The 27646-nt window shown below is 47.0% G+C and overlaps 3 protein-coding genes across 3 annotated transcripts in view; all 3 read right to left on the bottom strand.

The window, feature by feature from the left end:
- The window catches only part of LOC102922433 (N-acetyllactosaminide beta-1,6-N-acetylglucosaminyl-transferase), a 48784-nt gene extending 41926 nt beyond the window's left edge, over positions 1–6858 (bottom strand). The window contains exon 1 of the mRNA XM_006972791.4: positions 67–6858. Coding sequence (XP_006972853.1) covers positions 67–988 — 922 coding nt within the window. The 5' untranslated portion in view covers positions 989–6858. The remainder of the gene's footprint in view (positions 1–66) is intronic.
- Gcnt2 (glucosaminyl (N-acetyl) transferase 2 (I blood group)) overlaps positions 1–27646 on the bottom strand; it is a 94864-nt gene that overhangs the window by 27838 nt on the left and 39380 nt on the right. The window lies entirely within an intron of this gene.
- LOC143273219 (N-acetyllactosaminide beta-1,6-N-acetylglucosaminyl-transferase-like) lies at positions 9630–27421 on the bottom strand. The gene is made up of 3 exons (XM_076571584.1): positions 26503–27421; positions 25718–25818; positions 9630–17694 (listed from the first exon to the last, which is right to left on the bottom strand). The coding sequence occupies exons 1-3, from the start codon at positions 27419–27421 to the stop codon at positions 17500–17502; spliced, it is 1215 nt and encodes a 404-aa protein (XP_076427699.1). The 3' UTR covers positions 9630–17499.

The raw sequence follows: 27646 nt of genomic DNA, 5'->3' as shown, positions 1-27646 counted from the left end.
CAACCTGAAAATAAAGAGTAAACATGAAATTTAAAGAAAAAATGTCAATGACAATTCGGCACTGACCTGGAATCCTATTGAGTGTCACCCAAAAATGTTCGTCAGGACTATAGGTATCTTTAGACCATTCTAAGAGATCAATAGCCCTTTTGTCATTCATGATAAATCTGACAAAGTCTCTGGTGAGGGCCACGTAAGCCGTACCAAAGTAGATGGTCAGCTGGTGTGGAGGTGGAGTTTTCAAAGTATTTGTTTGTTTCATAAAAAATCCACCTTTGCCTGTACGTTCTTGGTGGACGTATTTAGTCCGCACAATTGCATGCTTTGGAGGCAGCACCCCTGGGGTGATGTTTTTTCCCTTAAATCTTTTCAGATGGTGAACTATTTCCTTGTTGGTTTTCAGGGGGAAGTCCTGCCCACAGGTGTTGAGGACATATTTCCAGCGGATCTTGGATGCCAACAGATCTTTCATGCAGTTCAGGTCAGCCTGGAGACGGGAGAAGCCACCATAGACCACCTTCTTAGTCTCAGAAGCCAGAAAAGCGTTCGGGAAGCACTCCAGTAACTGCCAGACCGCCTTTTTAAACTTCCAGGGGGCTTTTTCATCCACGTGCACGCAATAGACGTTCTGGGGCGTGTAAATGGCCCTGAAGAGCCTTTCAAAAGTGTTGAAGTCTTTGTGGATCACCATGGTGTAGGCCAGGGGGAAGGCAGCCTCTTCTTCGGACAGGGGTCTGGTGATATAGTGGCTCAGGGTCTTGTAGAGTTGGCAAGAGATTCTTCCCAAAGGATGTGGCAATGTGTTCCCCCACATGAGGAACGTATGATTTTGCAAGCCGTAATCACAGGCGATGACAGACGTCTTTTCGCTGGAGCTGTTGAGCGGCTGGTAGAGATTGGACGGGCTTAGCTGGCTGGTATATAAGACCACAAAAATCACCACGCTGAGAGCAGTGAAAGCGAAAACGCAACTCATCCATACGTTCATTATTTTCAGATCCGGGCGGGAAGAATTATCTCCGGAGACTGAGGAGTGATCACAGTTCTGAAAGCCCAGGCGCGAGAGGCGGACCCGGTTCCCCCAGATCCTCCGGCTTCTCCCGCAGAATTGCGGGCTCGCGCTCCCCAGTTCTCAAGCCGCAGGTCTCCAGTGTTTTCTAAGTCTGGTCCATCCTCTCGGATGGGCTGGAGATGCGCAGCTTTCCCACCGCACGCTCGCATCCGAAGCCTGGAGCCCCTAGCTGCCAAATCCTGGCCAGCAGGAGCCCCGCCCCGCCCAGCCTCTGGAAAGCCTCTTCATTTGCACACGAAAAACAAGAGGCACCTCCGAGCAAGCTGCGTTCTGGAACCGAGTGGTGGGACCAGGAACCGACTTTCTCAAGCGTCAACCCCACCCACCTACCTCCCCTCCTTCCTTCTAAACTGCTCTCTTTTCGCATACACCCCTGGCCTTCCAGAAGAGGTGGCTCTGTTTTCTGGCCAGCCTTAGGGCAACAGCTCCTCCGTGTCTGTTTCTCTTCTTTCTAGTTTATTTTTTAATTTTTTTTTTTTCATTTCAGTGTTATCTCTGCCCCTGGGCAGAGGGAGAGGTAAGAAAGAGGATTGCAACATGCCTAAATAGATAATCAGCAGGAAAAACAAAAACAAAAGACAAACAAACAAAAAAAAAAACTTTGTGGTGAGCTATGCTGGATTAAATCATTGCGATGTGTTATGCCTGCTCAGACTATGAGAAGCGGGAACTAGGAATCAAACCGTGGGACACGATTTGAAGACGACTTCTCCTATCAGAGGGTCTGAGCTGATGACATGCTATGGTGAAATGTGATAGCCTTGCTTTCTGTTTCACACAGAGAGCTTCAGATGTCTTGAGCTGTCAACACACTATTATTTGTAACAGTCAAGCACCTAGCCACCGAGTCTCTTTTAACAGCAGGACGTCATCGCATTTGTGGTTTTATAAAACTCCTGGGATTCTCTAGTCTCTTTCCCACCCACCCTTCTTTCCCACTTCCTGGACTCTGAAGAAAGAACAAATGCTTCTGGGCCGTTGTAAAATTCCTGGAAGTATCAGTCATTGTGACTCAGGGAAACCAGGAAGAGCAGGTCTGGTTACAAGGCTTGGAATTCTCTTAGCTTACCTGTGCACGTGTGGCCTGCCAGCTCACAGGGGATGGGGAATGCTTTGGGGGACCAAGGCTGGTCCTGTGACTATTTCTAGGCAGAATGAAGCTGGGAGACTTTGGCAGTTGCTCCAGGGAGAAGTTCCTTGCCTCTGTAAGAATCAGGCTCTTGCTATGAAATGGCAAATAAATGCCTAGCTACAGTTCCAGTTTGATTAAATGAGACTCCTCCTGCTCACACAGGAAGCAGGCCCCTGTCTGAGTGTGAATTCCAAAATTTTGCCTTTGGTTACTCTTTTTCCTTTTTTGAAAAAAAAAAAGCCTATACTTCTGATCCTGTTAATAAACTGATATTTTGATTTCTGTTCTTAATGACGTAAAAGGAAAACATTTACCTTAAGGCTTTTAAGTGGGTTAATTAATCCCAAGAACTAAACTGCCCTCAAGTTAATACTTTGTGTCCTGCCTCTCGGTGGCTCAGGATAACCTTTCTGATCACAAAAGAGACAGAAGACAGCTAACAGCACACATGGTTGGGCCCACACACCAACAAAGAACTGAGCAGTCAGGAGAGGCCGATACAGGACCATCCATCCTGCAAGGACTGGCTTCTCATTAACTTTGCAGAGGCTCATCTTCCAGCTAATGAAAGCAGAACAGGATTGGGACTCTGGGTGTGATTCTTGCCTATAGAACCAAGGTTATGCTCATTTATCTATTAACTGACATGATATTTGCATCTCAGGGCCCAGTATTGCCAGTCAGCACACTCCAGTATCACTTAGGGTTGCATCAGAGTATTTCACATTGTCATTGCTCAATTGTCATTATTTCTCTGTTAGGAGCCCTTTATCTCCTTGCAATGGATACTTTGAAAGGTAGAATTAATTTTTGATCATGGCTGCCCTCCCATGCCATACAACACAAGGAGTCTTCCCAGCCTCCACACAGGCACAGGTTGAATCCTCCATGTCCTTGTTCAGTCATGGGAGCTCCAAAAGTAATGGTTTGATTGAGTCCTCCAGACTCCAGCAAGATCACTCCACCCAGTCCTGTATGGAAGGCTTCAGTTGTGTCTGTCCAGCAACATCTAACTCTTTGGCCTGAAAGGAGGTCAGAAAGTAAGCAGAAAATCCTCCAGCAACGAACACAATGATCAGAAGTTGTGGGTAGGCCTTGTGCTCTCCCAGGCATGGGGAAATGAGAGCATCGTGCTGGTGGAGGCTGACAGTGAGCTGACAGATGCAGTTACCACCTGGCCAATGTGTGTGGCCATCAGAAGAGGGAGGGGGCGGTGGGGAGGGAATGAGAACCTGCACCCCTTCCCTCCCAAAGCAAGCATCTCCCTTGCCATGCTAGCAACTAACACCAACCAGGGACCAGGTGCTGCCGGCTCTTCTGATGTTCCAAAACATGAGAAAAATCTGACTTTTATCAGAACAGTTCACAGCTTTTAAATTGCTATCCGGCAATTAACAGATCTTAAAATCAAAGTACATACACACTCATACACACACACACACACACACACACACACACACACACACACACAACATTACTTAGTCCTCAGGATGATACTTTTTACCACTTTGCATTTACACATCAAAACTCAGGCAGTATTAGCCCCCTTGGAAGCTGGCATTATTGACTCTGTTCGCATACCACCATAACACACTTTCTCAGAGCCAAGCATGGATGTGGGACCAGCAGACAGAGGCACCCTACTGTGAGCAACAGGTGATGGTCCAAGAGAGAAACAGGTTCAAGTTCAAAATCTCATGAGGTCATTTGGATTCCAAATAGCCATCATGGTACGGCTCAGAGCCCATCTTTTTATGTAGCCTGTTTATGTAGCCAACACTGGCTTTGAATTTACTTAGGTAACCCAGGCTGTCCTCAAACTCTCAGTAATCCTCCTGTCTCAACCTCCTGAGGCCTGAGATTGTTGTGCCACCTCCACGTCTCTTTTCAGTGCCTGTTTTGTTGCTGTGTAAGATCAACACCTCAAGCCTTTACAAAGTCAGGTATATGATTAGCTGTGAAAGGACGTGAAAACCAGGAAGCTCAACGCCGGCAAGCCTAGATCAATGCCAGATTTCCTCTGACAATAAGCAGAGTACAAAGGCTAAAATAGAAATACAAACTAATAGTCTGCACATTCTGTTTGAAAAAGTGGCTTTCTTCTTTCCTGAGAAAACAGCCAACGGCAGACGCACCAGGGACCTATGCTTGAAAGGTCACAGAGGCTTCAGTAGTGGCCTCAGGGGACCCACGATGGCTTCCTGGACTGTGGTGGAAGCCCTGGGGCCAGACCACAGGGATCATGAAGGCAGAGGTGAAGACAGGGAATGGTCTTCCAGCACTAAGCTGGGATGCTGAGTCATGGGTAAAAAGAACAAGTCCCTGGGAAAGGTCAGTCTTTTCCCTCTGCCCATCCAGAGTCCAAATTATTGGCTTTTTGCTGCGGACATCTCCCCAGGGTGAGGCTTTGAAGATCAGGCTGGAGTAGAAGTAGACTCATATTGGCCATTAGACAAAGTTCAAGATGTTGTCACCATTGGAAACTAAAATGGTCATGATGGCCTTGACGTTAACTACTCCACCTTGGCCAAGGTCTCCACTGATCCTGAGCAGACAGGCTGCTAAGATGGCAAGGCCATTAAGTCCCACACCGTCCTGTGACAGGTGGCAGACCTCTGTCCTGCTTCCTCTCCTCCCCTTCTGTGTCCGAGAAGCCAGCGCTGGTTCCAATGGCTGCTCTTACTTCGACAGAGGCTGTGCTGACACCTGGGTGACTTCACCAAGGCCACTTTTGATGTTGTCTCCCAAACATATAGCTACCTGACCCCTGACCCCTGGAAAGTCCATACCATGTTCATCAACTCTCCCTATCAGAACTCATAGCCCATCTTCTGAAGACCCATGCCAGAATCTCCCTGCATAGGATACAGGACCCACACACATTTCTGTTGCTGCTATTGTTTTTGTTTTCAAGACAGAGTCTCCTGAATCCCAGGCTGGCCTTGAGCTCACTATGTGGCCAAGGATGAGTTTCTATTTCTGATTCTTTTGCCTGTATCTTCTAAGGGCTGGGATTACAGGCATGAGCTAACCTTGCCTGGGCAAGCACTCTGCCAACTGAGCTGTATGCCCAGCAACTCCATAGTGTTTTATACAAGAAAAATCAAGTGAGTTAAGTCTGTTTTTTAAACAACAACAAAATGCCACAGCTTTGAAACATATCTAATAATTTTTTTTTGTGTGTGTGTATAGTGCTGAGCATTGAGCCCCAGCACACTAGGGAAACACTCTACTGCTGAGCTGCTCATCAGCCCTGCAATGTGTTTTAACTAATCATTTTGTGCTTCAATGGGTTGTGTTGTCGAGAAAACTCACAACCGCGATCCAACTTTTCCATCAAAAATTCCAGGCAAATATGTTTATCATACCGTATCTGTCGGTAACACCTTCTCTGAAAGGGTCAGGTAGTAAATATTTCGAGTTTGTAGAGAGCTCATTTATTCATCCTCTTGCTGTTATTACACAGCTTTGTGCTGCAATAGCACACATGTAACTAAAGCATGTTGTGACTGTTTCGCAGCAAAGCTTCCAAGTGTGGACACGAAAATCCGAAAGCAACGTAACTCTTGACGTCTTGAAGCGATCTGTTCTTCCATGCTGTTCTCAACTGGTGAAAATCAAACTAAGTGGGCAGTGGTGGTGCACACCTTTAAACCCAGCACTTGGGAGGCAGAGGCAGGCAGATCTCTGAGTTCGAGGGCCAGCCTGGTCTACAGAAAATCAAGCCAGGACTGGGGAGATGGCTTAGCAATTAAGAACAAGGGGTATCCTGCAGAAAGATCTGGGTTCGATTCCCAGCACCCACATGGCAGCTCATAATCATCTGTTACCCCAGTTCCAGGGAATCTAATGTCCTCTTCTGCCCCCGACAGACATCAGGCACACACATGGTGCACAGATATACATGCAAGAAAACACTCATACACATAAAATAAAAATTTAAAAATTCTTAAAGAGAAAAAAATTGAAGCCAGGCATGGTGGCACATGACATTAGTCCCAGAACTCAGGAGGCAGAGGCAGGCAGTTCTCCATGAATATAAGGCCAGTTTGGTCTACATAGTGAACTGCAAGACAGCCAGCGGTACACAGAGAAACCCCGTCTTGAAAACAAGCAAACCAAAACAAAAAAAGGGGAAGGAGGGGGAGGAAATAGTAGACAATACCAAAACAGGTCAGAGTAAGGCCACAGGCGGTCTCAGGCTGATCTCTGCGCTAGATTTTTCATTCTGCATCTCAAGCTGACTATTGCCACTTAACTGTTGCTGAAATCCATTGTAACATCTGCATCTTTCCCCAGGAAGAAGTATGGAGGGATGGAAACTTTGGTCATCCTTATGTAGACAGGGAAGCCCTTTTACCTACACCGTTTGAAAGGGCACAGTGCTGGATTTAGGAACAGTTTTGACAAGTAACCGACGCTTTTAACCTCAAGTTCCTCATCTGTAGGATGCAGATAACAGGAGCTACAGCGCTGTGGAGATGAAGTGGGCCAGTGTGCACAAAAGCACTTGGCGTACACATACCCTGGTGCCACCCGTCCCTGGTTTCCAGGAGGGTGACAGAGGACTCAAGAGTGGACAAGTTTGTTTGGCTAGCTCTAGACATGCTAGGGCAGAATCTGATGCTGTCATTATGGTGGATGCTCCTGTATGCCACAGCTTCCTTCCTTCCCTTCCTTCCTTCCTTCCTTCCTTCCTTCCTTCCTTCCTTCCTTCCTTCCTTCCTTCCTTCCTTCTTCTATAAAATGGAGATATTAAAAACACAGTTGGATGGCGACGGAGAGATGGTTCAGTAGTTAAAAGCACTGACTGCTCTTCCAGAGGACCCAGGTTCTATTCCCAGTGCCTACATGGCAACCCACAACTATGGCTAACTCCAGATCTGAGGGGTCTAGCGCCCTCTTCTGGCATCTGCAGGGACCAGCCAGGCATATGGTACACAGGCAATATATGCAAGCAAAACAAAAATAGGTATGAATAAACAAACAAAAAAAAAAAAAAAGGAAGAACTCACAATTAAGCAACAGGCTTATTACAAGACTGAACTAGGCAGGCACGGCACAGTGTGGTGCCTCAATCACACACCCTGAGAACATTTATTGCCCTCAATGTGCCTTAGTTCCTCTATTACTGAGTTTGATTGGAGGGTGTTAATTTTTGAGACAGGATCGCATGTAGCCTAGCCTGGCCTTGAACTCCTCATCCTCTTGACTGGCCCCTCCCACAAAGTGCTGGGATGACAAATGGTATATGCCTTGACGGTCAGCTAAGTCTTCCAGTGAAACAAGAAAAGGTCTAGGAGAACAGTAATGGCATCTGTCTAATGAGCCACAGGTGTCTTCTCCCCCTGTCCCATCGTCCCACCTGCCTAGCTCACTCTTCCAGACACACTTTTCTGCTCCCCTTAGCCAGCCCCACTGGGTAGCAGGGTTGCCCCTCTGCCAGCTGGAACTCCACCTAAGCAAATCCAAAGCCAGCAGGGAACAGGAACCCTCAACCCTACATTTTATATGCGTGTGACTATTTGGTTCCATTTCAAAGAACAGCGTAAGTAACTATCTGTCTTTTGAAACAACCTTTACTGGATCCCCAGTGTCTCCTTTGGGGGAGGGAAAGATTGCAAATTCATGAGACGTCTCCCCACTCCAGGTCTAAATCTGCGTGTTCTCGAGGTCTCTTCTCACACCAACTACTTCCAAGTGAGTCTCAGACCCACGGGGTGTGTTGAATTGGGCATGCTGTTTGTTTGTTTGTTTGTAGTGGTGCTGGGACAGAATCTCCAGCTCCCACAAGCTAAGCATGAAGTCTCTACCAAGCTCCAACCAGACTGGGAGACATTTCACAACATCGCTGTCCTCAGGAGTCTGCATCTTCAAGATCCCATTGTCTGGACATTTGCAAATAAATGGAAACAAAACAAGGCAGCCCTCTGCTCCAGTTTCTAATTTCAATAACCCTACGAAATTTTAAATTCGTTTCTAGTCTCCCCAAGCCACTTTTTCTCAACAGAGCCTGACGTCTGCTCAAGTTTAGACAGTTTGTTAGGATGGAGTTCTTGGGCAAATTACCAAACTCAGGGATTTCTTCTGCTCCCTTGGAAATTATAGCTGACACAAACCTGCCTGCAAGATCTGTCCTGCATTGGTATCACAGTTCTGCATCTGCTGCTCCCCCTGGATGAACCGGCTTTAGTTTCAAAGTGCTGGTCCAGGGAACAGAGCACAATTCCTTTTCTTTCCTCCTTCCTTCCTTCCTTCCTTCCTTCCTTCCTTCCTTCCTTCCTTCCTTCCTTCCTTCCTTGTGTAAGAATGAGCACTTACTCCAGATTCAAAGCTGCTATACTTGAAGTCACTAATGTCTGAATGAACTTCGCTAATCTATAGTCTTGCTTCTCCTAAGACAGTGAAGCTGTGTATTCGGCGCCATTTACTCACTCTGTCTGAATGTGCTCTTAAAGGGTCTGGAAGCTTGCCTGTCTGAACTGACGGCAGTGCCTGAGCTGCAGGAGAAAGCCTTTCTCCACAGCCAGTCAGGTGTTGAGCAGTTACAACAAGAGGCATGCATCAGTGAAGAGAACAGAGAGATTGGAGGGACTGATTCTGGCCTGAAGCTGCATAGCTGAGGATGGATGACCTTGCACTTCTCATCCTCCAGTCTCTGCCTGCTGAGACCTGGGATTACAGGGGTCTGCCACCATACTGGTTTATACAGTACTGGGAATCAAACCCTGGGCGACGTGCATGTTAGACAAGCACTCTAAGCAGCGAGGTGACATCTTCAGTCTCTAATTAATTCTTGATTTTGATATGCCTTGGGAAAGAAGGGTGAGTGAGAATGGAGCCAAGGAGTCTCAGGGTGACCAGATATCCCCGTTTGTCCAGGGCTGAGGGAATTCCCAGAACATGTCATGCTCAGTGCTAAAACCTAGTAAGACCTGGGCAAACCAGGAAGAGCTGGTCCCCCTGGGCACCTTTGGTCCCGTCCACTCTCAGACTGAGAGCCATTGCTGGAAAGGTATTACTGACTGCGGAATCGTCACTAATTGATCAGAATGAAAGGGAAAGAGAACCTCAAACCATTGGCAAGGCTGGGGAAAGAACCAAACGGCAGAGTGTCTACAGCCCACAAAGAGTCTATGTGACCCTTCTTCACATTTCTCCAAACCAGTGAGGCATGGGGGCAGAATGATTAACATTCACAGGATGGGTTCTCAGTGAACCCAGAAGAATTCACCTAAACCAAAGCTAACTACAAATTCCTCACTCCCCCTTGTGGACAAGAGGTTTTAGTCACAAAGGATGGGGAAACCTAAAAAGATGATAATTATCATAAATGATACTATATCTACCCCTCCTCCCTGCACCAATACACGTGAACTGGAGGTCTTTCTATGTTGTATGGCATTAATTAAAGGGGGGGGTGATTTTATGAATGAGAACATTTATTCTAAGATGGTCAGGAAGTCATAAGAGGCTCAAAAATCCTTTTAAAGGGCAGACCAAGCAACCAGTCATTTCGTCTCTCTGGCTCATAACTTCCAAGTTTGCGCGTTAGGTTTGGAATGAAATGCGCCCCGTGGTTCCTTCTGTCTTGAAACGTCACCATGAGTCCCGCTGCCAGCACAGAGTGGAGGGCTGTCTGTATAGGGAGGTTGCAATGGGAAGCTTGGTCTAGACTGAGGGATGGCCAGGGAAGTCCAAAGGTTGTAAGATAATCGATAAACCAAAGAGGCTGTGAAGTGGGGTGGAGGGCAGCTAGCTCAGGCACCGCCTGTGTGGGAGCAGAAAAGGGCAAACAGGGAGTGGTCGGCCCTTTCCTGGTACTGCAGGCTCTGAAGAAGGCAGCTTCTACACGGGAACCCAGAGATGAGCTGGAGTTCCAGGCCGGGGTCTCCTTTCTACAGAATCCCAAGATCGAGATGGAACTCGGACTTGAATAGAGTACAGCTCAATGAAGGAGGAGTTATGCAAGAACTGGGGTGCAGAAAGGAGATGGCCGCTGAGGAGGTCAAACAGGAAGTGTCTTGAGAGGGGGTGGGCTGACCTTGGCCCAAAGCGGAATCCATTAAGTGGACCTGAGCTTCCAGCCCCCGTGAGAACGAACCATGCTCTATGCTCTTGTGTCTTCACCGTTAAATTTTGATCTTTTCAATCTGGCTGAAGGGAAAGACCATGACGTATGGAGACTGTGGAAGTGCAAGGTTCAGGGACACAGCTTTGATCCCGTAAACTCCACCCTACTGTTTCCTAGAATCATGACACCAAAGGGACACACAAGGGAAACACGTTTGGAAACAACTCTCTGCCACTCATGGCTTGGTCCGGAAGGAGCTTAAGGAAGGATCACACACACGCTGTGTGGGTCAGAGGGCGAGAGAGGTCTCTGAATAGTTCTGTCCCGGAGAATCACATTAAAAGGTAGTTCCTATGGCTCAGCAAGAAAAAACCTTATCCCCACAAGCCTGATGAAGTGAGTCTGACCGAGTTCCAACCCTGGAACCCACGTGTAAGTGTAAAGCAGATATGGTTGTGTGCTGCTGTAATCCTAGTGACCCTGAGTGGAGAAGGGAGGCACACAGGAATCAGCCTTTGGGCCAGTGTAGGGAGCAGAGCAAGCCCTGAGTGAGGGAGTTTCTGATGATGTATACTTATGCTCCCAGAACTCCAGAGCTCACCACCATGCCCACCTTGAACCCACTGTAACGCATACTCCCAGAACTGCAGAGGCTGAGGCAGGTGAATTTCTGTGAGCTCAAGGTCAGTCTGTCACATGATGTGGAAAAAGAAAAAGGAAGAGCAATGAATGCAAATTTGCTTCAGTTACATAAAGCTTTCTAAGGTTAACAATTGTCTGCGGCAAGACTCACGGTTAAGGGCAGGGGTGTACCACCATGATGGCAAATGTTGGGCATCCTGAGAACCGCCAAAAGTCCTTTGTCCATTCCGAAGCCAGTTCCTCGGAGCTTCCCCATCCCCCACCCCACCTTCAATGACTCAGCACCAATGGCCCAGACATCCAGACATCACCAACTGCCAATGTGTTTCCATGGTAGCACATGCTCCATACCTCCTATAATGCCTTCCATCATGGCCTGCCCTGCCCTTGTCTCCATCCCTGCCCAGAGGCAGCCATTTTGCATACCCACCCCAATACATTGCTTGCACGAGGTCTGTTTTCGTGATGTGTTTTTTTGTGGCGTTCTTTGACCCCATCGCCCAGATTCTCTTTCTCTGTAAAACCCTTTCATCGGTCCTGATAACTCAACTTCTGGCTCACCAATTGCTCCTCCCTCCACCCATCACTGTCAATTGGTAAGCGATCCTGCTCAGTCAGTGTAAGCACACCCCTGAGTTCAAGGAAGTGACCGTTGAGTGTCCAGCACCCCTCTGGTACTCTTGGAGGCAGAGGTACCCCCAGCCATGGTTGGTCCTCTTCACCAACCCCACTCCTGACCCCTTCCCTTGGGTAAAACTTCATTCTTGAGATTAGTTTTTCAGCTTTTGGCTTCACTCAAAAGCCCTGGTTCTAGGCACCAAGCCTCCTCAAGCTATTTGCCCTGACCCTTGTTGAGAGTGGTGATGACCCACTGAACAGCTTATGTCTTCCTCCAGTCCATCCTGAGTCCTGGGGACACCCTTGACTACAGGCTGCAGTGATATTTTCCCTCCCCACGCCCTCTTTCATTCATGGGAACAGGGTCTTCTGTACCCCCTCATTCCTTTTTGGGGTACCTCTCAGAAGGGCTCCAGTGTCTCCATCTGGCACCTGACTTGAAGGGCCCCAAATTTATTTGCTTTTGCAATAAAATTTGACCTCAAATATCCCTTAGATAACCAATCCAAATGTCCACCCAATGGCACCCTAGATCTCAATATTATTCGGGACCCTTACAAACACTGCATGGTCCCCCTCCTACCTCCACACTCCCGTCGCTAAGAGACTCTTTAGCCAAAAAACCCGTTCAGCAAGATCATTCTCTTAACCTCATGATGGGTTAACTCCATGAAAAAGGGGGGCTTTACAACAACTCAAATGTGGTCTTTGAAGCATTGGCCTTTGAGTTGCCAATGACTGCTCATTTTTGCTTCTTCAATGCACAATGTGGCTCGGTAGATAAGCACGGTATATTAGCTACCTTTTTATTGCTGTGATAAAACACCCTGACCACAGCAACTTGTAGAAGGAAGGGCTTACTTGGAGCTTACAATTCCAGAGGGATTGGAATCCTTTTCCATCACAACTGGTGGAGGGAGTAATAAAGTCCTCAGTGAATGTGTGTTGTTTGATACGGGCACAGCCATGTCAGGGACTGTTGCCTCAGCCCCACAGGAGGGGCAAGGGATTCCAAAGCCTTCCAAAGGTCTGAGTGCAAATGTTGATAGCGTGTGCAGAAAATATCCACCTTTCTGTCCTCGGCTGTTTATGGCCTGAAGACTGCTTCCTTACAGAGAGGCTGCTCCAGCCAAGATTGTCTAAACAGGCCTCCTAGTTCAACTGTATACAATAACCCTACCTCCTTGTTTAGCTCAGTTAATAACCCCGTCTCTTTGTTCATCTGGATGTAATAACCCCACATCCCTGTTCAACTGTATATAATAAACAGACTGAGCTTGCGGAGTGCTAGGGCTTCTCTCTCGGAGAGGCCAGAACACCCACGTGACTTAATAAGTCGAGACAACTTACAGACACTGTTAGAATCAACAAATGCTTCTGTCAGAGCTGTGCTTTGATGAAAGTGTGTCCAGAGCCTTTGACTATTTTGAGGGAGCACACAGGCCAGAGATCATCTGGATGGGTCAGAAGGCAGTCAGCTTTTAAGGATTGAAGGCCTGAGGTAAGGGTGGTAATTAGGAGAACCCAGAACTCACTAGACATCCTTCACAGGCAGACGAACAGAATGTGCTGGTTGGATGGGAGGAAGAGCACATTGAGTCCTGGCCGGGGAGAAGTTGGCCACCAGGAATAATGATCATGACTAAAGAAGTGAGTTTGGAGGGAGCAGGCAGATGGAAGGGAGGATCTGCCAAGTGGGTATGAGTAGGAGATTGGAAACAGGCACCCCAAAAGCAAAGAGGAATGTAGGGGAGAGGCAGGTGAACTAGGCATGGCTTTAGAGATGTGCTGCCAATGGCAAGATCACCAAGACAGAGGGAGAGTGGGAGCCCAAAGGGAAGGGAGAACAGAATCAAGGAATGTGTTCACCAAACCCTCAATGGCCTTCATCCCAACTTCCCGGAGAACAGTCATCCTAAACTCAGCTGGTATCCTAGGGTCATTTCGGAAGCTGGTGACCAAGAATGCACAGAGGACAAAATTATCCGTTTCAGTGGAAGTTTCCCAGCAAGGGATTAGCCAAACCATGAACTCTGACACATTTGGCTGTGTGGACAGCCCTGTCAGGATCTTGAAGTCGGAGCTCAAAGTTTCACAACAAATTCTTCATTCAAAGACAGCTAGCGTCTGTCTTTCTCTTTGAGAGGTTTATTTCTCCTTACTTTTTTTTTTTCAATTTGACTTTATGGATGGGTGTTTCGCCTGCAGGCACGTCTGTGCACCGTCTGCACACCTGGTACCAAGGAGACCAGAAGAGGCCACCCCCTGGAGTCACAGACAGTTGTAAGCCGCCATACAGGTACTGGGACCAGAACCTCTGGAGAGCAGCCAGTGCTCCGAACCGCTGAGCCATCTCCCCCTAGCATTTTCATTCCATCTGCCTTCTTAAGTGAAAACAAGCAGCAACAACAACCATACAGCTCTAGAAGAAAGATTCTGCAGATTGCAGACAGAACATTGAATTGTGTGGACAAAGATAACGAATTTCCCCCGGCTTTGGCGATTGCTATCTGTTCTCTACATCCAGTGAATGGAATCATTCAGGCAGTTTATATATCACAAGGGTCAGGCGACAAAGTCCGTGTACTACTAGAAAACAGCGTCGCTAACACTCGTAATTGCTTTGGGAAAAATCCCTTGGGAATGTGTCGTATTAGGACGACATGCAGGCTTTCCATCATTCTAACACAGACAATTTCCCCTTTAATCTTGCTCCAGATGGCTGTTTCTCCTAATGAGCCACAGATGAAGAAGCTGGCTAGTGCTGAGGCTCTTTTGAGCCTCTTACCCACAGATGTTCACTGTACTTTAACATTAACCAGTCTTGGGGACCACACCACAGCATAGTGATAAACAGAGTCCTTGCCTCTCTCTGGACCTCCTGGGATGGAGTGGAGGCCAGGCTGGGATGAGTCCCACCACTTAAATTTATGTCACATCTGGGCGTGGGCACACACCTATAATGCTAGCACTTGAGAGGCTGAGAAAAGTGGACCATGAGTTTGAGGCTAGCCTGGATTACAAAGTGATGACGAAAATGGAAGAAATAAGGAATTAAATCTACATAAGAGAATCTGCAGACTGTGGTGTTTCCTCAGGATTGAAACTTCTCTCCTGGAGAGAGGAGGGAGGCTTAGAGGCTTATGACACCCATAAGAAACTTACAGAACTTTTTTTTTCTTTTAACAGTGTTTCTCTGTGTAGCACTGGCTGTCCTGGAACTTGATCTGTGGACCAGGCTGGCCTTGAACTCAGAGATATGCCTGCCTCTACCTCCAGAATGCTAGGATTAAAGGTGAGTGTTACCACTATGGTGGCATTCTATTTGTACTGAAAGGTGATTTTAATTGTATGTTAATAAATAAAGTTGTCCAGGGGTCAGAGCTATTAGAGCCATAGAAAGAGCGTGGCAGTGGTGGCACACACCTTTAATCCCATAGATCTCTGTGTGTTCAGGGATACAGCCAGCATTGAAGACATATGCCTTTCAGACCTAGAGGGCTGTACATTCAGACAGTGATGAGGCAGTCACATGTTTGGGTTTACAACCAATGAGAAGGCAGAACAGAAAGACTATTTAAAGACGTACACACAGGAAGTAGGTCTCTTTCTTTCGGGAAGCTGGGAGCACCACAGAAGAAAGGGTGAGATTTTAGCTCTGAGCTCTGACCTCTTGGCTTTCTCTTTTACATTGGTTCTGTGTTTCTTATTTAATAAGACGGTTGGTTACATCTACACACCACCACTGGGAAAAACTTACAGAACTCTAAAGACCCCTCTAGGATATTATAGGAACAGTAAATGGTTGCTAGGTGAAGAGAGTCTTCAGCTATGTAGTCGCTGAAGTTGTCCAGGAAATCCAGGGACACAGTTTTTAGAGTCATTGGGCTATCCCATGATACAGCTTCTATGTTCCTGTGAGTAGTCTCCTACAACAGCCCCTTACCCACACACACTTCTGCTTGACTGGAATCCATTCTCCTGTGTGCTGTGACCCTATCAGGAGCGAATAGGCATTTCTGTGCCAGTCCTCAGGAAAAGTCAAGAACCATCATCCAGTCCAGTGTATGTAAATGACATGAATCTGAGCCTCCATTATACTAAGCACTGCTAGTGTGTGTTACCGGTGGTTGTGGTCCATCTAAGGGAAAGCTGGGCATGAACAGTTGCTACCTAGGAACATTCAAGACAGTAGTACAAGACTGACTGACAGCCAAGTGTGGGAGCCCAGAGCGAGAATGAGAATAGGTTTGCTAGAGAATGTGATTCTATGCTGTATTTTAAAGGAAAAACGTCTGCCAGTCAGGTGTGAGTGAGACCAGAAGAACGTCCCAGGACATCCTGTCCTGGCAGAGGGAATGGCGTGGATCGTGACAGGGAAGCTGGAGGCGGCACGGCTGGGACCCACGAGGTGTCTGGTAGAGCTAAAATGTAAAACAGAATGGGGCACAGATAGAGGAGGTGCTGCAAAGTCCACAGTCCAGGTGGCAGTGAGCACCCCTGTCCCAGCAAAGAGGTTAGGATGTCACACTGTGGATGCATACGTTTCTAAGGAAAGAAGTGGCCGTATGACCAGAGATGCTTCATGAAGGTCATCCTGTCACTGGAGGGTAGGCCAAAGTGGCCTGGAGAGCTGAGATGGCTTAGCAGATAAAGGCACTTGTCCCACTAGATGGATGACCTGAGTCTGATGCCCAGATTCCACGGTGGGAAGATGGAATTGACTGTAAGTTCTCCTCTGACCTCCACACTTGTGCTGTGCACATGTACACCCACCCATGATAAAAGTGAAATACAAATCATTCTTTAGAGTAGTCTGGAATGGAGTCAGGTTTAGAAGACATGTTATTTTAAGAGAGAGGGGCACAGGATGTTTCACATAGGAACAGGGAGGCAGCTGGTGCCTGGGGTGCTGGTGCCTAGGTGCGGTTTACTGAATGTCCGTATGAGTGTTCAGCCTGGCACCTCCCTCGCCTCTAGCTTCACCTGCTGATACTCCCTGGGAAGGTGCTCTTAGTGTTTATCATCCTACAGCATTGGCACAAGAGCCGGTAGAGTTCACGCTCGGCCCACTTCACCTCCACCCTTTACCTCCACCGCAGCTCCTGCCCTCGGCCCCTCTGCCACAGCCCCACGGGCTGCTTTTGGGCTCTCTCATGCAGTCCCTATTCCCTCTGCCTGTGACTTCCTTCCCAAGAGTGTGCTGTCATTTGGAGATGCAGATGGCATGCCATCCCTGCCAAGAAGATTTTGTAACCTACCTGATCTGAAGAATGCCCTTTTTTGTATCATAACATTTACCATAATCTCCAATTCTCTTGCTTAGCTTCAAACGTTTTATTCTCTTCCTTCCCCTTCTAGAATATTCACTCCATAAGGCAGAGGCCTTACTTGTCAAACTCATGACCAAACGCTAGGTCAGCCTCCAGTTCCATATATATCTATTGACTGAATCACTGCTTTACAGATGAAACTACATTCTCCATTAAGCATCCCTAATCCAAAAATTTTAAATCCGAAGCCCTCTAAATACTAGAAGCACATGTAGAGAATTCCACCATGGCAATTTGTGCACAAAATTATTAAAAACATCATAAGAAATTACCATAAAGCTATGTATATAAAATATAGGTGAATTTTGTGTTTGGACTTCGAGCCCCATCTTTAAGATACTACATTATGTTCGTTCAAGGATTTAAAATTTTCTAAAATCAGAAACGTTTCTGGATCTAGACATTTCAAGGTGTGGGATACACAACCTGAACTACAGTTACCACAAACACTAACACATCAGCTGTTATTCAAAGGACTGGTCTAATTGATTAAAACCTCATCATGTATTTGACAGGTGGAGAACATGGGATACAAAAGTGGGTGACCTACCCAAGGCCATACAGCTTGTACATAGCAGAATCCAGATTCAAACTTTGAGCCACAAGGCGTATGCTTTTAGCACATGGACTAAATCTGCTCTCTGAGGCCAAACTTTACAAATGGCAGATGGTATGGCTGGGGCTGGAAGACCCAGGACTCTGACTTGGTACTCTCTGACTTAGAAGTCTGCATCCCAGACAGAGCCAAATCTCCGTCAGTGAGGGTGAGAGGCAGTGCAAGGTCCCAGTCCCAGGCATCTGCGTAGGGAGAGCGTGAGTTTATCTATGAGCATGAGTAACACCAGATGTGTATGCATTCTGGGCTTCAGCACAGTGTTTATTGCTCATCTGCCCAGAGCACATCTTCCCATTTGCAAAGCATTAATTCAAGTACCCACCAATGGGATTTCTGGGAAGAGTCAACAGAGATGATGTAGACCCATAGGCAGATGTTCAGTAAATGTGAATTTCCTTCCCCTTTCTTGGATCTCTCACATGAAAAAGCCAAGGGTTCTGAGAAAATGGACCATTAGGAGGAAAGGGAAAAATTCTTGTGGGCCCAATTATATAATCATTCCACAGCTTAATGAAATATGAATTTGTCCTTTCATTATCTGGACTCTTGGAGTTATTATAATAATTAAATGAAAGATTAATAAAACTAGGTTTAATTTAAAATTAGTACATAATGTGTTACTTTGCTTTTTCTTGCTTAGTATTATACGGTTCTGTTTGTTCTTTCTTCTTACTAGGACTTGTCCTGGAGGAGGTGGGAATGGAGAGTGGGCTGGGGGTAAGGGGAGGGGGTGGGAGGGGGGAGAATAGGGGAACCCATGGCTGATATGTAGAACTGAATGGTATTGTAAAATAAAAAATATATATCACAAAAAAAAATATTTTTCTGGCAGCATAGAAAGAAATGAGTGTCTCTATGAACATTTCATACACGTTTCAGTGTGTGTGTGTGTGTGTGTGTGTGTACTTCTAGGGATCAAACCCGGGGCCTTGAGCATCCTAGGCAAGCTCTCTACCATTGTGCCACTAGTCCCAGGCCAATACACCTGGTGTTTGTCCACTCCTCCCTGTCCTACATTGTCAGGTTAAATTTCCTCATCTGTACATTGGGAACAGCAGGCCTCCTTTCATAGGGTCATTATAAGCATTGAAGGAGCTCAAGCATAAGAAATCCTTTTGCAAACTAAGTATGTCCCCACACAATGAAGTCACACTGTGATTCCAAGATTTCTGTGGCTTCTGGGAGGAGCTTTATCCCCTGTGTGGGCTAACTCCAATTAAACTCTTGTAGATTGTGTGTGTGTGTGTGTGTGTGTGTGTGTGTGTGTGTGTGTGTGTGTGTGTGTGTGTGTGTGTGTGTGTGTGAAAATGCACAGATAGGTATGTTTCATATTTAGGGATATTCATGTATATTACATATATTTGGGAAGCTTATAAAGCAGGGTTTTTAACCTTCTCAGTGTTAGTTATATACCTCCACCACAGCCCTAACTTTCCCATCCCTCTCCCCATTTAGGTTGCCAAATAAGAAGCCCAGTGTATGGGATGCACCCCTCCAGTTGTTGGTCAGGGGTATTCTGGAGACCCTCAAAATGATACAGGTAACTGTAATTGCTCTTGGTGGTCCACAGAGCTTGATGGTAAGACTCTTTTGCTAAAGCCACACTTTAGTCACAGGATGCAGAGAGACCATGTTGTCAGTGACCAGGAAGCTTCCTTCCTTCTGGCTAGCTTTCATAGTATTAGAAGGTGCTATGTAGGCTGCTGAGTCCTATCCAGCTGTGACCCCTGTGAACTATAATAATGACTGGCATGGCAAGATATGCCCCTGGATATCATACTGGCATAAATGTTAGAGGTAACCAACCATTTTCTGATTGGATTTGAGACCTATTCCACAGGAAGAAACACATGCCTGGGACTGTAAATCTGGCGAGGAACCCATCATTGATTGGGGAGCTCATAGGCCCAAGGGGTGTACCTACTATACTATTACTTTGCTAAACTAACATGGTATCAGACTAGTCTCTCTAAATATGCATCTCTCTTATAGATGAGCGTAGCTTGCAGACCTCATCAGAGAAGTTTCTTTGTGCAGTGGATGGTGGTTAATGCAGAAACTTACAACTGGTTAAGTTACAAGTGCAGAGAATAAATATCTGTGAGGAGCTCTGCCACAATGAGGCATCTATATCATCCACCCACCCACCAAAGCTCAGGGACTATTAGGGAGGGAAGAGTGAAAAATTATTAAGAGTCGGGGGTTGGGGGTAGAGAGACTTCAAAGAAACAGTGTGTCTGGGACATAACAGCTGAGCTCATGAACTCACAGCAGCCATGCTAGACTGAACAAGTCCAGAACAAGAGCAAGCCGGCCAGCATTCCAGCATGGATCAGGGAGGGGCTCAGTAGGCCCCTCCCCTCACAGAGGGGCTATGGATAGGTAGATCCTCCCTCTCTCTCTTAGGGGGAGGAGTCCATTTTCCGTAAGGATAGGGCTCCTAGTGGGTTGGTTGCGTCTTCTAGTGGCTTGCCCCCAGCCAGAAGCATTGGGGAAGCACAGATGGGACTCGGTAAGTTATTAAAAAAAAAAAGCAATGCAGTTGGGAGCAGGTAGGGAGTAAGGCGTGATTGTGGGAGGAGTAAGGGGGAGGAATGGAGTAATTATGATCGAAACACGTTGTATGCTTGTATTCTCCAAGAAATGATTTAAATAATGTATATTTAAAATAAAATCTTCTGTGGGAAGATGATATGGTGACAACATCATGCCTTTCCCACAAAGATTATTGCTATATCCATGTTACAATTTCTCAGGGGGTTAAAGCCACATAGGTGGTTCCCCTTTAATACCAAGTGAGGACAATATGAACAGCGTTCTGGTGTAGAACAAGGAGACATCCAGGCACAGGCGTGTGCCTGACTGTCCTGCACCTTGCCACAGTGCCATTCGGAACCAGGGCTGGCCCTTTGCCTTTAGTTTCTGGGCAGGAAAACAACCCAAGAAAGGCATGTCAGCACTTTACAGACCTTGGCTTTATCCTAATGGTAATCTGGACAAAGCAGTACCAATGTGAGGTCCTCCCTCCTTGATCTGTTCCTAGAACTGCCGGGAAACCATCTTCTCTTCTTCCCAGGAAAGCCAGCCACCCCAACCAAGTAACGCTGGAACTATTTCTGGCCTCTCTGACACTGTGGAGAAAATCTGCCCAAGAGAAGCTAAGCCAGAGCAAGTCAGAAACAGGGGGACCAACTCATCCCTGTTGCCCAAGGATATGTCTGGTTCCCAGGCTAAAGTCCCAGGCCCTGCCCCCTCACCCCCACCCTTCGGACTTGGGCAAATAGAGATGGCTGGTCCCCTATGGATAGAGGACTTGGTAGGAAAGACACTGTACACTTTGTTTCACCCTTGACCCCGCTTGATTTGGAGGCCAGATCCCAGGGCTGTGGCTTCATGAGTAAGCTCTGGAATTCGTTTAAGCTACTTTGAGCTGAGTTCCTGACACTCGCACCCTAAAATGTTAACACACTCTCCCCAAGAATGTGTCACAGTTAAAATGGGAAAATAAATCAAAGTAGGGAATACGTTATTTTTAGAATTTAAAATATGAGGAGGAAATGGGGTCATGTGGTCTCTTCTAAGGTGGAGATCATTTTATCCAACAAAGAAGAACTGAAAATGTACGTATACAAATAGGCCGGGGCGGGGGGGGGGGGGGGGGGGGGAGGCAGCAAATGAAAACATTGTTGGGAAACAATCATGGCCGAGAAAGGTCAGATTGCTCATGAGCAAAGACTCTTAAGAACAAACAAGGCTGTTGGGGGCAGGGGAGAGGGCAGAAGGCCAGAAGGCAAAGTAACTTCACCTTTTCCTTCAAATCTGGCCTGCCCTGAAGGAAGAAAAGGCAACTTAGCTATCCCAGCAGGCTTCGAAAAAACTAGACCAGCCAACGCTTCCATAGATGGGGATCCATTTCACAAGACTTGAACCAGAAATCTTCAGGAGGGCTTGGGGGGTGGGGGCTCAATGGGAGAGATCTCTTGTAGCATCCACCATGAGGCATGTCTGACTTTGTTCCCAGCCCCTCCCCCAAATACAACAAAATGCAATACACTACATGATCATACAGTGCTACATGGCCATATAGAGCTACATGGCTTCTAGAGGTCTGTCTTGGGCAGAGAAATGAAAATATGACAGAACAAGAAGAGCTAGGGAAGAAGAAGGAAGAAGAAGAGGAGGAGGAGACGGAGAAGGAGGAGGGGGAGGGGGGGGAGGGGGAGGAGAAGAAGGAACAGTTCTTTGAGGTGGCCTGTACCAGTGAGAACAGAGCAAGTCATGGGTGCCTCAGCACCTCCTGCTGCCTAGTGACAGAGCAACCTGGGACCCCACTCAGCCTCCTCTGAAAACTGCTGTCCAGATGTGCTCAAGAGCCACTTCAGAATGGCAAGCATGCTCCCTGGCTTTCTGAAGGCCTGAGACCGGGGTGGGGGCCCTGGCCCTCTTTGTGATCTTCCTGGGTACCTTATGTTTTCTTCCTCTCTTTCCCTTACTCCCCACGCTCTTTTTCTCCCCCCTCCTCTCTTCCTCCTCCTCCTCCACCCACTCCTTCCCAGCCCCCACCTCCTCCCTATATCGTTCCTCTCCTCCCCCTTTCCTCTTCTGCCCCTCCTTCCCATCACCTTCCCTCTCCTCTCCTTCCCCTGATCTCCTGTCCCTCTTTCCATCCCTCTCCTCCTGTCCCCCCTTCTTCCCCCACCTCATCTTCATCTCAAGGTCTTGCTGCCAGGCAAGGGTCCCCCCACCAAGCCACCCTGGCAGCTCTCCTACTTTCAAGCAGCATTTCAGTTTTATCCTCCATTCTTAGTTTTTCTCATTCTGACTCATGCTGTTCTTTCTGCCTTAGACCATTTTCTTGATGTTTTTTAGAGTGTTGGAAAGAGCACATCACCACACTGGGATGCTCTCATTGTCTTTAGAGAGGCTAATCTGGTACTTGTGGGTTTTATTTTTCCTTCTCATAGCTGTTTTGTACAGGAATTAACCTACATATTTTTCCATTGGTTCATTTTTTTTATATGAACCCAAGTTCCTCAAATTTTTAAGAGGGCGAGTTCACAGAGTATGGCTAGCTTTGGGCCATACTTTTTTGCTTTGTTTTGCTTTGACTTTTTCTTTTGTTCTTCTGTGCTAGGGATGGAACCCAGAGCATTGCATGTGCTAGAACAAATGTCTTATCGCTAAGCTACATCCCCACCCCGACACATTCCTACTGCAGTGATTAAAAACTAAGAAACACGCCATTCTCTTCATAGAAAGACAACGCAAGGAAAAAGTAAGCCAGCGCTGTGATGATGTCATGTGGCACACGGCAGCCTCTCTTCTCAGCCTCTTAAATGATTCATACTTGGTTTTCTGACACCATATCAGATGCAATCAACCTCTCAGTCATATTTCTCTTGGGAATGTTCTGGGGTACTGATACATTTGGGCCGCATCTTTCTAACACACTTACACTTTGAGTGATGCCTCTGAAGGAAAAAATAACACTGTGCATGCACATAAAGTGTGGGCACTGGAGAGCCTCTCCCTTTAAAAGGCGACAATGCCGAACACTGAGTGAGTGTGATTAAAAACTACCTGGGAGTAGAGAGTCAGACACACACCCCAAATTTTAAACCACAAAGATGGCTCCACGGTTAAATGCCAGCATTAGCCAAGCACATGGTTAGATTTTTTTTTTTACATTGATTTGAAGATTGGAGAGTGCTTTTAATGGTGTGTGCTTGAATTCACTTGTAATTTGGGAAGGCCCCACCTAACAAACAGGATTTCCTTTCCCTCTAAACCAGGATGGCCCCAACTGTCCAAGAAAGGAAAAAGGCAGAACCCCAGGAAGTGTCCTATTATCCTGAAGTGTGTCTCATGCAGAGAGAGCCCACTGGCAAGGCCTGCACACACACACACACACACACACACACACACACACACACACACACACACACACACACCCTCCTCCACAGGGAGTCGCTCAGCTGATTGCCCTCCCTCAGCTCCTGCAGAAAACGGAGCACCGTCAATGAAGCTAACAGGCAGTGTGACTCCCAGGCTCCAAGCACTGCCCCCCACCCGTATTACTTCAGGTGCTGTGTACCATGTTCTGGGCACTGTGTCTTCTACAAAGAGTGGCCCATGTCGGAACAAGTGGGCTCTTTCTGCCTGACCCTCTCATTTTGTAGCTGGAGATGGGTGAATGTCCACACTTTACTTGAGGTTATACTGTTGCTGCAAGAAGGGAGAAGCTGGTATGCCACACCACAGACCTCCAGACAAAAAGGTTTTCTCTCCTGGACTAAATTGGTTATCCTATTTTGAAGATGGAGTCTTGTTATGATGCCCAGAGTAGTCTCAAATTTCTGGGTTCAACGGAGCCTCCTGCTCCAGCATCCCCACACTAGGATAGCAGATCGATGCCACCATCCTGGCGAGACTGGTCGGTCATTCTTTATCTCTCATCTTGCCTTTTGACTGGCAGGAAAGAGGAAGGAGGCTGAGGGAGAAAGAAGATTCTTCTGTCCTTGATTATTATTATTTTTTTTAATTTGGCATGGATCAAACTGGCCACTCCTTGCTGAAATAATCAGAGATATTTAACAAAAACCAAAACCCAATGTCATGTCTGCCTTCCTCCCTCATTTCTGAGGCAGGGCCCCGATGTCTAAGCTGGCTGTCTTTGAACTCACATCCTGCTGGTCCTCTCCTGAGTGCTAAGAGTACAGGCATGTACCACCACACCTGGCCATGTCTTTTTCTATTTTAAAAGAAGTGACAAGCCATACTTTGGCCGAGTTACATAATGACCTTATCTCACTCAGGACCATCCCCGATGTGCACATGGTTAGACTCCAACTCTCATGAATTTTAAGAGAATCCTGGAAATAGAAAAGGAATAAATATTTAAATATGAAAATCAGCTTCTAAGTGCTTAGTGTCCCCAAATTATATGCCAATAATAGAAGCAACAGATTCAGGGTGAAAAGACGATAGAGTACGCCGAACCTGAGCTAAGTGCCTCTGCCAGCCACACTGGGATGCAGAGACCAAACCCGCTGGTATTTTCCAGAACACGAGCATGTTTATTACCCGGCAAGCCCTGCCTGCTGCCCCAGAGCACTTAGCAGCCTTCCCAGCTTGGCATTCCCCCAATGGCAGGACAATGATTGCTTTTCTCTCACCGCAATCGCGCTGTCTAGTTCATTAGCAAGCCATTTGTCTTTCCCACTGAGTCCAAAGCACGCTGCTGCCTTCCAGAGAAATGCTATCACAGTTTATATATGTTTTAAGGAACGTGATTCAGGGCTAGCAAGATGGCTCAGCAGATTAAGGCATCTGCTGCCAAGATGGACCCAAATGGGGGAAGGAGGAAATCAACTCCCAAAAACTGTTCTCATGATCGAACTTGGGGGTCACAGTATATACCCTAAGAAGTTAGAGATCCGGTGATGCCCTGCATCCCCTCTACCCACTGTGGCCACAGTGGATAAGTCTCTTTTTGCTTTTTACTGTTAATGTGACTGTGTTAGCTGGCTTCTTGAGGACAAGTGACCAAACTTGGTTTCTTGGGATAGAATAGGACACTCTGACATCCACATCTGTGCCATGACATACTCTGCCCCCGCACACACAAAATAAATAAAACTGTAATAAAAATAATTGGTCTAGTCAATTATTAAAGGTAAAAAAACTCTTTTGATAAGAAAGAAGGGGCTTTGTCTTGGAATCACATTATTTCTATGAAGTAAAATGTAAGGTTTTTTTTTTTTTAATATATCAAATGTATTTCTTAAATTATCTATACATAAGTATGTCTATTGTGCAAGTACCTGCACATGAGTGGAGGCGGCTGTGGAGGCCAGGGTCAGATCTCTGGAACTGGAGTAGCAGATGGTGGTTGTGACCGCCTACATGGGTGCCAGGAACTAATTGACCTCTGGTCCTCTGGAGGAGCAGTATGTGCTCACAGTGTGATATTTGCACAGATCCAAGCATCTCTCGGCATTCTGCATCTTGCACAGTTAGCTACAGCCCCATACCTAGCAAAGCCCCGGCTTCTGCCATTTGTTCACTCATCACTCGCCTGCTCACACTCTTTCATCTAACACAAACCCACTGAACATTTGCTATGGGGACTAACCACTGGAGATAGAGCAGTCATTGAGAAGCAAGTGACCTCAACTTCACACAGCTCCCACAGAAAAGATCAGCAACAAATCCATGCAGATTGGTATACATGATCGTTACACACAGTGACTCTTTGCCGGGAAAACCGGGCAGTGCGCTGGCCCATGGCTGTGGGTGAGGAAGGGGTAGGCAGTTGGCCGGAGTTGTGGTCTGGCAGGTGAGAAGGAAGCTGTATGGTTCTGGAGGTGGGCAGAAGGGTGGCTCAGGTAAAGATCTTGGACTACGAGGAAGTCTGATAAGTCTGTGGAGAAGAGAACTTCTAGTATGAACTAAACACGGTGCTAAGAGAGGACGGCGAGAGATGTAAGCTGCCAGCGGCGCACGGGACAGCAGTGCTTGGGAATGATCCCACAAAGAGCATTATGAGCACTCATAAGAGACCAGGGTGAGGACTCTACACTGCAGTCTACATCTCTAATTCCTGTTTCAGTTTCAAGAGGCAGATCCTTCACAAGTCCTATAAACACAGCCACCCCTCAGCATCCCTGGGTGATTGGCTCCAGGGCCCCATTGGGTGATCAAAGCCTGTGGATATAAGTCCTTTATATCAAATGGTGCAACATTTTCATATGACCTATGCACACACATCCTCCTGTATATTGATATGGTCTCCTCATGACTTGTGACTCCTAACTCAGTGGAAATGCCATGTGATTATTGTTAAACTGCATTGTTTAAGGAATCGTAACAAGAAAGTTTACATATACTCAACACAGGCACATTGTTTTTAAATGAATATTTTCTATCCAAGGTGGATTGGACCCTGAGGTGCCACACCCATGCATAAGGAGACCTGCAGGCATTCCTTTGCATGTAACATGGACTCTCACATACCTGGAATCCTATTGAGCGTCACCCAGAAGTGCTCATCGGGACTGAAAGTGTCTTTGGACCAATGGAGCAAGTCAACTGCCCGGGGGTCATGCAGAACAAAGTTGGCAAACTCTCTCGACAGAGCGACATAGGCAGAGCCAAAGTAAATGGTGAGGTTGTGGGGAGGTGGAGGCTTCAGTGCGGTGGTTCTGATGACATAGGAAAGCTCTTTGCTCAGGTGTTCCCGGTGCACATACTTGGTCCTTCCAATTGCGTGAGCTGGGGGCAGCACCCCTGGAGTGAGATTCTTCCCCTTCAGCCCTTTCAGGTACTGAACTATTTCCTTGTTGGTTTTCAGGGGGAAGTCCTGCCCACAGGTGTTGATGGCGTATTTCCAGGGGACCTCAGAGGTGGACAGATCTTTGATGCAGTTCAGGTCAGCCTGGAGCCGGGAGATCCCGCCATAGACCACGGGTTCCATCTTAGAGGCCAGGAAGGCGTTGGGGAAGCAGCTCACTAACTGTTCCACTGCACCTTTGAATTCAGCTGTTGCCTTTTCATCCACATGAACACAGTAGACATTTTGAGGCATGAAGATAGCCCTGAAGAGCCTTGCAAAGGTGTCAAAATTGTGATGGATGACCATGACATATGCCAAAGGAAATTCGACCTCTTCCTGAGATAAAGGGGCTGTGATATAGTGACTTTGGGTCACATATTCTGTGCAAGAAGGCTTCTCATGGATCATCAGTTTGTTTCTCCACAGGAAAGGGGTTTTCCCGTTGATGAAGGATGTGCACACCTGCGTCAGCATCACAGAATCTGAGATGTTCAGCTTCTGGTAGCTTTGATCTCCCCCAAAACTTAACAGGTAGAGCACAATAAAAACGATGACAGTGGTCACAGAGACTATGAAGAGGTAACGCATGGACGGAGGCATGCCTTACAGAGGGGGGAGATGTCAGCGCCCATCAAGCTCTGCAAATCCCTTCCCAGACTTACTAATTCCTGGGAGCTCTGGCTGTGGTACATGCTCCAGTCACTGTGAATTCCGGCCGTTTCATCTTCCCCAGCCCAGCTGCGGGCTCTCTCCTCAAGCCGATATTAGAATCTGATCCCGCCTCTCTAAAAACCTCCTTTGTCTAAATCCCAGCAGCAGGTTGCC

The sequence above is a fragment of the Peromyscus maniculatus genome, chromosome 5, assembly GCF_049852395.1.
Source record: "Peromyscus maniculatus bairdii isolate BWxNUB_F1_BW_parent chromosome 5, HU_Pman_BW_mat_3.1, whole genome shotgun sequence".
Lineage (NCBI taxonomy): Eukaryota > Metazoa > Chordata > Mammalia > Rodentia > Cricetidae > Peromyscus > Peromyscus maniculatus.
The sequence above is the reverse complement of the archived record's forward strand: the minus strand, read 5'-3'. Positions and strand labels throughout refer to the sequence as shown.

Coding starts and splice junctions, on each gene's coding strand:
- LOC143273219 (XM_076571584.1), bottom strand. CDS start 27,421: ATGCCTCCGTCCATGCGTTACCTCTTCATAGTCTCTGTGACCACTGTC. Junction 25,819..26,502: donor GACGCTCAATAGGATTCCAG/GTATGTGAGAGT, acceptor CTCACCTGCCAG/ACCACAACTCCGGCCAACTG. Junction 17,695..25,717: donor TCACTGTGTGTAACGATCAT/GTATACCAATCT, acceptor TCATGCTCATAG/ATAAACTCACGCTCTCCCTA.